Genomic DNA, 13258 nt, shown 5'->3' on the forward strand with positions numbered 1-13258 from the left:
GACTCATCCCCAAGCCTACTTCATAATGTACAGCAAGCCTTTCCCCCGGAGCATGAGGAGGTGGTGATCCTGCAGTCTCTGGTGTTCTTGCACTTTCTTGGAGATTGAGCAGACCAGACCTGCCCTCCCAGCCTCTCAGCTTCATTCCATTTACTTCCTGCCTCGTTGCAAACTTCATCCCAACAGGAAAAGTGGAAGGAAGAATTGTACAAACTCCTAAACAGTGACTCGAAACAGCCCCCATCTCAGTCTGCTATCACTCCGAGTAGTTTACTCTTGCGCTTTCCTTGTTAAACATCGAGTATGGCTGGAAAACTAAGAGCTCTGAAAAATAAAATAAAATAAAACTAACAACAAAACTAAAACATCCTATCTGATGGTGCTGCAGAAACAGAACCCAGAGGACTACCTACCTTTCTTCAGCGCTGCTTTCTTCACTTAAACAAAGCGTTCACCTTGTAGCGGATTTAACCATTGCACTCGGATAACGTTGGGATAAACGCTGCCTCAATCCCGGACAGGCGCTTTCAGGATAATTCTTTCATGTATTGGAAAAATGAAGTTTTGGCCCCTCTACCAGCGGGAGATAAACTTTTATCGGAAGGAATTCCAGTTAAACGGGTAATATTGGAGGTGCTGTCCTATACATGAGCAGAATAAGGGCGTGCATTTTATTAAAATTGATCATTTTTGTGTACTGTATCTTGCCTGTAAAAACGGATAGCAAAAGGCTGCCAAGAAGCAACCATTACGTCTAACATTATTGTGAATGTCTGTGGTCAAAGACATGTATTACAAAGAATTTCCAAGGCTAATAAGATATGAAATATTAATAATTTGAGCGTCAACAATAGTTGACCTGGTTAATACGACCATGTATTTTAATACATAAACTGTTCAGGTCTAAAGTGAAACAAGCAGGACGTTTCATTTGTATACATTTTAAACCAAAACCATGCATAAAAAATAAGCAAATAAATACATGATTAAAACATAGAGTGTACATCGTATGAATGCAGGTTCAAGAAAACCCCATATTAAATTAAGCTTGGGGGACTACCCACAGCATTGAATTTCAACAATATGCAGAACTATGCATATAGATGAAAAGCAATCATCACAGAGCTGAAGTAAATAAAAACGAGTCGCTTTTTATTGTCTTCTTGAATACTGTCTTAATAGCTGAAAATGTGTTGCGTTTTTTATTTATTTATTTTTTTAATCTTAATGTGACGCTATAGATCTAGAAATCACGGGTCCTTTCAGCTCTAAGAATCAGCTGCGACTTGTGGAAAAGTGTTCTCAGTATGAATAGTGTGATTTCCAATACAGCCACTTCACACCGCATTTCAGATAAGAAAAATTCGATTTTTAATTACTGCCATTAAAAATCAAATGTGCAATTCTTTGGGTGGCCTGGTTCTTTTTCTGATTGACAGTTGAAATTGACACTCTGGGTGCCTCTTAGGCATTTCAAGCAATTTCTAATTGTAGGTAGTTTATTTTTTTCAGTGCCTTGGATTGCATGGGAACTAAACGATTACTTTAAGAGGCACGGGTTAAGTGCAGCATAAAAAAAATCAATCCAAATTCAAATCGCTTCATTAAAAAGACAGGGCTTTTGTTGAAAAGGGTTTAAATGCACAGTAAAATCGTTCTTATTTACTGTTTTGGTGCTTTATAAAGGCTGCACTATAACAGGAGGGCTTAAAGCGAGAGAGAAAAAAAAATCCAAGTTTACCATATAGGCTTTCCTTCCAATTTTGTCTTAAAGGTGATTTCGGAAGACAATCACAGCAAGCAAGCAACGCCGCGCGGTTTGGAAAGCAAACATTCGCAGATAATGGTAAGTAGATATTTATTTAATGCAAACGCTTTGTGTATTATTGATTTATTATATTATGGGGAAAAAAAATCGATCACCTTTTCTTTTGATGTGCATTGCGTGTATTCTCTTCTAAAATGCGCGTAGTACCGGTAAGCAGAGAACACTGCGATTGAGTGATTGTTCTGCAGTGTTGCGATGTGTTTTGGCAGGTCAGGTGCAGATTGATGATTTAATCTTAATGATGTACAGACCATGGGATGCATGGGTTCAAATTAAAAACAACACAAACACGGTCAGTTCCAATTTCACCGACAGTACGTTCGACTGGGGTATGTTTCAGAATGCGTTGTGTATTGATTGATTTGTTTATTTATTTGTTCATAAACAATTAGGTACTTTTCACTGACTTTCTGAGCTCGCATGATTCAATTATAGAAAACGTATACACACTTATCGGCAGTTACATAGCACTGCATCTAACTTGTAGGCACAGTCGTAGCCTAACTGATACTTTTAATACAAAAATTAAATAAATCAATAAATAAATAACACATAAAGACCGCTGTCACAAGACGGATACCTAACATGCCTGTTGCGTTTATGCATACAATCCTGCTGTGAGTGTGTGTGTGTGTGTGTGTGTGTGTGTGTGTGTGTGTGTGTGTGTGTGTGTGTGTGTGTGTGTGTGCGTGTGTGTGTGTGTATTTAATATATGTATCCCACCCCCTATAGTCTCACTCGGATGGTGAATCTCATAGATCAAATATGGATAAAGAGGACGCTCGATCTTCGACTCCATCGCCTCGATCATCGACTCCATCAATTTGTTCTCCTCCTTCGTCTTCTTCCTCTATACCTTCTACGGGGAAGAACGTGTGTGCCAGCTGCGGGCTGGAGATCGTGGACAGATATCTACTGAAGGTGGGTACAGTTCGGGCACTTGAGCCAGTATTGCTGGAGTGGTTACCGGTACTCTAGTGAAGTCTCCGTCTTCCTGCAACACGTTTTATTCCAAACATATAGGCCTGTGCCATACAACAACTGGTACAAGTGTATGATTTGACATGCGTTGATTCTGGGATTGTGCGAGGCTGTTTTTATACAAATCTAATATTTGTTTAGTTGTTTTTTTCAGACTCACTATGTGGAATATCCACTGTAGCAAAGCGTAAAGTAATTTTAAAAAGAACAAGAGGTGGGCGTGCCGGCAATAGTTAAAAAGCGCTGTGACAGATTTATAGGGACTGTCTTGTCATTGACACAATAGCTCAAGGAATCATTTTGATTTATAGACCCGAGTGCATTTTTTTCCCTCTTTGATGTAAACACACTTTTTCACTGTTTTTTTTTTTTACTGTAACGGTTGTCTATTGGGTCTTTTCACAGCGTATGTGAATACATAATTCAGAAGGCCATTCATTTGAAAAATTCGACGAATTGTTTAGGCCAGTAATTCCATTAAAATACATTCTAATAATTTATAAACTATTAGGCCTATATCCTGAGCCCTGTATTACTACTACTACTACTAATAATAATAATAATAATAATAATAATAATAATAATAATAATAATAATAATAATAATAATAATAATAAACATCACACACTATAACTATATAATGCATTTCAATATCAGCAAAAATAACAATGCAATGATTACATATCCTGTCATAAATCCAAATAATAATGAAGGTTTGTGTCGTGAATTATGTAGCTGTCGAACGCTTAATCAATGGGTTAGGGTTCTGGCGTACAAACCAATTGTGAACAGCAGAGCAACACATCGACAACGGGGCTAGACCGGAGCCTTATTAATATACGAAAAAACAAACTTACCCGCATGTTTGAGCGTTTTACTGTAGCGTGTTTAATCCTGCAGTTTCAATGCGTAGACCTCGTGTGTACCACTGTGTGTTTGATAAAGCATATCGATCTATTCTGTTTCAGGTGTGGTCGTACAGAACACAAGGAGCGCTGTAAGGCCACACCTGTTTTTTTGTTTTGTTTTGTTTTGTTTTTTTTTTTTTTTTTTGTTTTTTTAGGGATTTTACAAACTTTATATTGATTTAATTAACTTGCAAGATCAACGATTAGTTTTCAGTTAAAGAGGCTATATTGTGATTTATAACATTTGCCCACACAACTGGACTTTGTAGGCCTATACTGTAAAAAAAAAAAAAAAAAAAAAAAAAAACAACAACAACAAAATAAAAACAGTATTTTTAACATAAATATGATGTTATAATAGTATTTTAGAATATTATTATCTTGAGTGAATGAATCAACCAATTTTTAGAAATAATTATAAAGGAAATAATATATTTGCTATTTCGGATATTCGCTACCCATGTATATACCCATCAGAACGGACATTTTATGTTTTGTTGGTAATTAGAGATGGGGCGTTCAACAGAATCGGGTTAGATATTTTAACATTACAGAATTATTACAATACACTAAACTCAGGACCTCTGTTGCAACATTATGTTACTATATGTGAAGTTGCTATTTTCACATCGATTTCAAGTAAAATAAACATTTTTACAAATGTTGGTTAGTTATTCAGTTATTGTATTGCACGTTTTAAAAATATACATATTATATGTTCTGCATGAAAGAAAACATTTTGGTCTGCTAAACCATATTCACAATATTGCAGCAAATTGCAGCTGATTATGAAGCCTACTGTGTGTATATTTTTAAATGTTATTATTATTATTATTATTTATTATTATTATTATTATTATTATTATTATTATTATTATATTTTGATAAAGAAATTATATACTTTGCAATATGTTATTATTTCATTAGCACCTCGGTTCGTGACATATGCGTTCCTTGTTATTCATGTTTTACATTTGCCACTCTTAAATTGAAACCTGCCAGACTTTAAACTCGGAGTGGTTAACAGATTTTTTTTTATTTTTTTTTTGTTACCTTGCAGGTGAATAATTTAATCTGGCACGTGCGGTGTCTGGAATGTTCAATTTGTAGAACTTCACTGCGGCAACACAGCAGCTGTTACATCAAAAATAAAGAAATCTTCTGTAAAATGGATTATTTCAGGTAGGGAACGTTTCAGAATTCATGCCCAAACTAGCACATAAAAAAAAAAAAAACACTTTATTTAAAGTGCATTTTCTATCATAAATACGGGTTGAATGCTGTGCATATTGTTAATACTATACATTCTTATTACAGTTCAATTATGGAATACCTGTAACGTTGTCAGATTTCGTGGTTTATTGAAGATTGTTGCCTAAATGCGTGATAGAGCGTGAACCAATTATCTGTCTTTTCAAAGAAGTATTGCTGGAAATAGTGGCTGGCATTATACGGTGCATTTGAGTACACGAGTCTGTAAAGTCTGAATGTTGAAATGGATGTTATATAGCTATGCAGTCAATGTTTTGCTTGATGCGTATTATTTGTTAGTGAACTGAATGCAAGAGGAGACATCTGATGTGATCCATAAACATGAATAGTTAAGACCTGTCTAAATTATTATTATTATTATTATTATTATTATTATTATTATTATTATTATTATTATTATTATTATTATTTGTTGTTGTTGTTGTTGTTGTTGTTGTTGTTGTTGTTGTTGTTGTAAATCAAATGTTATTTTAGATTTCATTCATTAACATTATCGCTATATTTCAGTTATAGTATCTCAAGCTATATAGCCTTCACCTAAAGTTTCCCTATTTTTTCATTTCTGTATTAGTCTCAGTTTTTTTTCCTCCTGCCATTGCTAATGCCGACGCTCCTGAAATGCAAATAACAAGACTGTTATTTATTCATCGACACGAGTCTGTTTAATAAGATAAACGTGTCCTGTAGCGTCCCTTAGGTATACCATTTAAATGGCAGAATCATTTTATTTGCCATTATTGTTTTAAGAATTTCCAAACCTTGGGTGAAGTGTGTTTCATTAAATATTATATTTTGTCTTCAACGCTGGCCACATATATCTGTTTTAAAATAACTGTCTTAATGCTTTATTGGTGTCTTCAGATTTAACCCATTGCTGTTTGGCTTTGTTGTTTCTAATGGGAGAAACGTCTGGCCAATCAACTTGAACCTTTTTACTGATTATATTTTAGCCATTAATTCCAACAATAAATATATTCTGGTCTGGACCAGTTAAATCCTAAATACCATTGAATAAAACGTAATGAATTTGAAGGCATACAGTTATATTTGCACGCTCATGCTAATGGTACTTTTGATCAGTAGTTGGAATTATTCTTATCCTAGGTTGTTGGAAAAACATATTCTTATTTACGTTCCATTTAAAAATGATAAATGGTTGCTTGGCATAGCTGTAAGACTTTACTGAAATATGGCATTCAATGACATGCAAGTGTAATATAAGCAGTGCCTGTGCTGTGCTTTTATCAGGGACAGCATATACACCCAGCTGAGTTCTTTGTGCATTAGAACCTTTATTTTTTTATAAATGCTACACATTTTCAGACGGAATGACACAAGATTCTATAGAAAAGGTTCAATATTAAATTAACAAATCTATTTAGATGGTCTGTTGGATGTCTGTTGAATAACACATTGCAATAATGAAACATATAGTTATCTGCATAAAGGTAACATTATGCAAATATTTGTTATTTTTTCATATAAATAAATTGATCAGATAATATTATTATATTACTATTATAATATATTATCTATATATATATATATTATATCATTATATATATATATATATCATTGTTCTAAATATATAATGTATATGTATTTTTAAATCAATAAATAAGGCAGAACAGAGTTAGCTCTTTTGAAAACAGGTGAATAGAATAATTTATGTGCTATTCACATGAAATATTTCACTATTAGGTTATCCTAAATGCACCCTCTTTGTACACATAAAAAACAATTCAAGTCATCATTTAAATTTACCCAAAAGAGACAAGATACATGTTTATTTGCATTATTGCTTTTAAACAGTATAATGTACTGTGTTAAAAAAAAGACAACACTGTATTTTTAAATCAATAAATAAAGCAGAACTATAATTTCAACCAACAGACAGTATAATAGCATTATGTTTAAACCAAGTCAATTTCACTTCCTAACTGAAATACACAGTTACATTTCACTCACTGAGGAATTATCACTGGGCCAGGTTCTTACAAATGACAAGCATCTTGCGTTCTTCTGTAGATATAGCCCGATAGACTTACTACCATAAAGCGATCTTAGGATCTCATCAATTAACACCATTGCATAATTAAAACTAGCATTTAGAATAATTTGCAGAACAACCCACTTCATTTGAACCATGTCCTCTCATATCACAATACATTGATTAAACCTGAATTTTCAACAACAGATCCATAATATTAATAGAGGAAGAACATGTGGTTGCTGAAGCATACTGTAATTTAAATTTGTCTTTGGTACATTGTCCACAAATTAACCATGAAAAAGGCACAGGTAATATTATAATAATATCATTTAAATAATGTGCATTTGTGCAGCATAATGTATTCTCTGATGAACTGTTTTAATATCCAAACACAAATGCCTGTGTTATCTGTTTATGCGATTGTACCAATACTATAATACATAACACCTTGTCCGTGTTTACTTTGCAAAGACCGTAACAGGTAGATGCAATAGAATGTATTTGAAATTTATTCAAAAAAACATTTTTTCTGTTGAACTGTATTGCTGGTATTATAATAGCACAGTTATTATAAACATTGTACTGTCACTAGGAAAGAACTCGGTAGAAGATGTATTAAAGTACTTGTTTTACCGCTGTATATGTACTTTATTATATACAGGTAGATTGCTCCTATGAGATTTCGGTTTCTGTTTCAGTATATTTAACTTTTTGGTTCCCTGGGTGTGTAGTAGTTGTACCAGAACAAAGCCGGACATTAAAGGATTCTCTTTACAGTAACATTTGACTCATATAAACAAATGAATATTGACTCAAAACCCACAGTCTTGTTTAACATGTTAAATGATGTGTGTCTGTTAATATATATTTGAATTTCAATTACACAGAGGCAAACAAGCTTTTGCATTGATTTAGGAGAGCTTTTTACTGGAATTTGCACCATTAAAATAAAACTGTAACTGCTACAGAACTGGTAAAGCATCAGCACAGCAATGTTGATTGTGATTTCTTTCTGACAATTTGCACATTATTAAACCCTGTATTAAACATATTTTGGTAAGTATAGGCTATTACATGTAGAACAGTTTCCCTATGATCAGGGAAAATAGTGAGGTGCTAAACTGATAATGAGCCCCCGTTCCAGCTGTGTAACATTTTGTACATCACTGAATTGTTTGCAGTGATATAACACTTCAAATAATTATACTGGACACCTGGTCCATTAGACTGAAACACAGTAGTGAGCTTTTTCTATATAAAGTTCTTTCCTCTCCCCATTCACTTCCTGTGTTACAGGTAATAGGGTTCCACCTGCCTATGTGCAGCACAGAATGCAAACAGTAATACAAAGACAGCATGCAGTCTAGTATATCTAAACAGTGACGTATCGAATTACAGGTACTGTGTATAGTAATACAGTAGGGTACAATGATTAGCAAAATTAGGATAATGTTAATATGAATGTAAAACACCATCGAGTCCTATTTGAATGAATGAAACAACACAAATATTCGATTTAAACCACCACCACTTTGAACAATTTTAAAAGACCCCAGGAATACATTAAAAATGCTTTTTAGACAGGCAGTACTTTTGAGTTGTTAAGATAACCTGGAGTTTTTTGTTTCTTGCTTAGTTTCTTGCTTGTTTTGTTTACTTTTAAAAAAACTGTATTTTGGCTTTAAAAAAAGCGCAAAATAATAATAAAAAAAAAATCAAACAGCAAAATAATAAGGGATTATTATTATCAACTTAAACTTGCAAAAAAAATATGATTAAAACATTAAAAGCACTTTTAATAAAGCAGAAAACACTGTGATCAGAGCACTAGGGTATGATGTAGAAAGGCTGATGAAGACTCCCATTGTTAAATGTCTGAATATTGGTAGACTTGTATTGTAATTGAGAGAGCTCTGAAAACTGGCTTGTAGATGCTTTTCATTTGTGCTATTTCCATTATCTGGTAATGGAATGTAATTACAGGAAATCAAACTGTAGGAATCATGCACAGGGGGTACAGGACGTGAACACACAACTATACCTACACACCGTGGAAGCAGCGATACACTGTGGTGGCGACACAAGGCCACACACGTGGTGCAGAGATACTTATAATCAAGAGCAAACCCTTTCCAGACAATCTGGATAGGAACGTGATGCTGCTGAGACTGTCTGATAAATGCAAAGTAAAAACAGAACATGAGAGGAGAGACGGTGCAGGCTACATGCAAGAGGCACTGCACAAAACCTTTCTCTTATTAGGAGGCTTGTTAATCAATGGGGTCTTTGTAGGCATAGTAATTATTTAACATGTTGAAATGATATTTGGCAGGGCTGTGGTTAGACATGTTTTATTGATTTTCTCACATTAACTTGGGTTTTCGGTTGTCGATACTTGATCTTAAGATGGCATGCCGCCTGTGTCTTTCACTCGAAGGAGAACGGCCACACACAGTTTAGAAGCTTTTACTTGTTTAAGAAGCTACGTTTTAAGCTCATGTTGTGAATGTGATCTTTTGTTATAATACTTGCAGTATATAAAAAAAGTACCTTTAAACTTGCACTACCCCAATTCCCTGAGGTGTAGTTGGATGATGTCATTCATAACCCCTTACTGCTGACAGTAGTGACAGGAGCATGACTGTTTGGATGATAGACTTTTTAGGGATCCTCAAAGCCGTGGCAATAGGCACAATATCATCTTCTTACGCTGTGTTCTCGGTCGCTGCTGGTATGCAGCGTCATACATCTTTATTTTAATGGCCAAAAATGGACAAAAAAGTATGAGTACCACTGCACTCTAACTACTGTTGGGAATTTAAACAAATGGGAGAGTCAGGTGGGTTGGCTTGCTGAAAGAACCTGTTGAAAAGAAAGGAACTAAATTGAACATAATTGTCAGACACAGATGACAGCTTTAAGTAAACTAAGGAGGTCAGGGAGGTACAAAGCAATCCATTAACATTATTTTCAAATTATTTAAAAATCTGTTTTTGCATTCACTTAGAACTATTCCTATCGGCATTGCTAATTGCCTAAAGTGATTAGTTAACAGGACCATTTTACTTTTAGGAAAAAATTTTATTAGATGGGAAAGGTATGGAGAAAGATTGTGATTTATAGTCATAAAGAGGTATGTAATAATGTCTATAGAACACGGTCCAGTGAAATACAGTAGACTACTCCAGACCCAGGTAATCCTCCCTGACCTATAATACAAACCACTCAACCATAATGAATTACACACCGATAGCAGCTGTAAAAACCCATGCCTCAAGGTTTTATTACTGGTAGTTGATTAAACATTTGTTAGGGGAGCAAAAAATAAAACCAAGACTAGACAAGTTTTTATAGTACAGTACAATCAGTGCTAATCTGAACAGTGATCGCTCCCAATGGCCAGCATTAGGAAGCATTAGCAGTAGATTATTTCAGTAACGCTGACACATGCTGTTATATTGCATTCGCTAATCATCATATTATCTACACTTTCCAGTAAGACATGGATATACATGATTTAAGACTGATCCATGCAAAGTAATAGCAGTAATCCAGTCAATCAACCGTCTCTAAATACAGCACACATGGTCCATGAAATATTTAGTTACCAAGATACAAAGATCATCAGTTTATTAAAATCTGTGATGTTATATTAATAATCTGTCATCTCAATAAAGTTTGCATAGGAGGAACATCTGAATAACAAATGTTTTGTTGTTATTTTGTAATATTTTTAGTCCTGATTTTTTTTTTTTTTAAATGGCCACAAATTCATAATGAATTGAAGTGGAAGGGATAGAAAGTAATGCCTAGGAATACATAAGAATTTGCAGCCATTATTTTAAATATATTACTGGAATTCACAACATCTTTTATTCCATAACTTAGATTATTTCTTAAATTAGGTTTAATACATGCAATATTAAGTATATGCATATTTTAGGGCAGAACGAAAATTCTAATACACTTAAAAGAGTACTAAAAAAAACTATAAAACATATAATAAAAGTAAAGCGGTTTCCTCAAACCGTTTAAGAAGAGGGGGTTTATATAGAAGGATTCCACACAGCATTATAATAATGATCTTTCAAGCATTTCAGAAAATGTCTGTGATTTTATCCCAAACTACAATGAATGAAAACTGAGACAAATTTAGTAATATGGGTTCCTAAACTGAACAACAGGAGCGTTGCTTCCTTCAAGTTGGGATTTAACTGTCTTTTATTTCAATGATGATGTTTTTAAAGGTGTTTTGATTAGTAATCCGTAATTCAAATGAAATAGCATAACATTTACAAATCCAAACCAACTAGAAAGTCCCTTTTTAATTCAGTGTGTAATTCAGCTAACACTATGTCCTTCATCCTGTAAACTTGGCTGGTAAATTAAAATGCATCCATAATATATTGCAAAGAGTAGGCTAGTTTATTGTTTGATATTGTTAGTTGCTACTATCAGTTTAGAACAAGCTTAATTGTAAACTCCAGTTGTAGCATTCGGTAGCCATCCACATGGATGTATTCTTTTATTTATTTTTTAAACAGCACCAATTTGAAGTAGTAACGCATGCATATTTTTCTTGCTATAAAATGAACTTTCTGGTACTGTGTGTGTGTGCGTTTTTAATTTTTTTTATTTTTTGAGCTGATGTTTTTGCCATGTAGTAATCAGTAGCTGCTATAATTTTTAGGCAGTACGTGTTTCTATAGCTTTAAACCTGATTGCTATTATGGGGTTTTATGTTATTGTGAGTTTTCAATCTTGAACATAAGCATTGCAATACTAAATTCTTGGATGATCTAATTCAAAAGCTCATTTAAGGGTAAAAAAAAAAATGCCCATCATTATGGTTTGTTTGTTTCTCCCCCACAGTCGATTCGGTACTAAATGTGCCCGGTGTGGCCGGCAGATCTATGCCAGTGACTGGGTGCGGAGAGCCAGGGGCAATGCCTACCACCTGGCGTGCTTTGCCTGCTTCTCCTGCAAGCGGCAGCTGTCCACGGGAGAGGAGTTTGGACTGGTGGAAGAGAAGGTGCTTTGCAGAATCCACTACGACACCATGGTAGAAAACCTGAAACGGGCAGCGGAGAGTGGTATGTTGTTTTGAGGCCCCCCCCCCCCCCCCCCCTCTCTTTTAACATGAGCATAACCACACATGCAATTCTGCAAATCTGCCAGGGACACAGAATTTTGGAAGTGCACTTTTAAAAATTCAGGTAGAGTTTTGTAAGAAAAAAACGTTCACAAAAGCACAGGATACTGAGCTTCTTCTGCAGGGCACTGGTAGTGTTATCAGACCTTGTTTACTGTACATAATTTTACGTTAAATCATGCTTTATTTAAAGACGGTTGTGATTAATTACATATGTTTGCTATTCAATAAACTAGGTATGTATTAAAAGGATTTGCCTATACCTGTGTTATTGTGTGTCAAAGCTTTAGAAAATGTTTACAACTGAACTAACAAAACCGCCTTTAAATAAATGGTGTTCTTTGCATATATTTACCATTTGAATTAAATAATAAAAAGTAGTTTAAAGTTTGCAGCCAAAGCTTGCATGTGTCTGCCTCATTTGGGTTGACCATAAACTGTGACAGAAAGCTGATACAAATGCTGTAAAGTCAATGAGGAATTTTCAAATTACACAGAATTCCTTAAAATTTCAGTTTTACAAAACATTCCCTTATAACTATTCTGAACAGTAGAACTACTGCATTTAGTTCAGGTGATCTAAAATATTTCTAAACTTTTCCATTCTAAGTCTGATCTAGTTTTGATTTAAAGATATTTAGGCACTGGTAAGACCTGATTTTCATATCAATTGAGTCTTTAAGAAAGTATCTATGAAGCGCCTGTATTATAATAATTTCTACCCAAATTGGAAGGCAATCCATAAATCATTTCATCCTAGTGATATTATACACTGTACTGCAAAACCCCTGCCAAATTCTTGAAATAATTAATTTTTCAAAACAACATTTTCAACATGTCACATTTTCTAGAATTATTTCCAAGCTTCCAACTTTCTTTGACTACTTTTTAATACCTTTCTGTATACTCAAGACCCCAGAATAAATGGCTTCCTTTATTAATCCAAACCATAGCCAGTACTAACAATGATCACATAGCTTTTTACATTTCTTGTAAATCCCTCTTAATAATTACTGCTGAAAAAACATGTTTTAATAGATTTAATAAGGGAAATCACAGTCGATTGAGAATGATTGCTGTTTGTAATTACCGTTACACTCAACTAGTTATTAATGCAAGGATAT

At 34.1% G+C, this 13258-nt stretch overlaps 1 protein-coding gene across 1 annotated transcript in view; it reads left to right on the forward strand.

Annotated features, from left to right (window-relative positions):
• lhx6a (LIM homeobox 6a) overlaps nt 1-13258 on the forward strand; it is a 16073-nt gene continuing 2815 nt past the window's right edge. The window contains exons 1-5 of the mRNA XM_041239683.1: nt 1-621; nt 1775-1846; nt 2561-2749; nt 4778-4899; nt 11855-12075. Of these exons, the coding sequence (XP_041095617.1) occupies nt 544-621; nt 1775-1846; nt 2561-2749; nt 4778-4899; nt 11855-12075 (682 nt within the window). The 5' untranslated portion in view covers nt 1-543. The remainder of the gene's footprint in view (nt 622-1774; nt 1847-2560; nt 2750-4777; nt 4900-11854; nt 12076-13258) is intronic.

This window comes from Polyodon spathula, chromosome 56, assembly GCF_017654505.1.
Source record: "Polyodon spathula isolate WHYD16114869_AA chromosome 56, ASM1765450v1, whole genome shotgun sequence".
In the NCBI taxonomy this organism is placed as follows: domain Eukaryota; kingdom Metazoa; phylum Chordata; class Actinopteri; order Acipenseriformes; family Polyodontidae; genus Polyodon; species Polyodon spathula.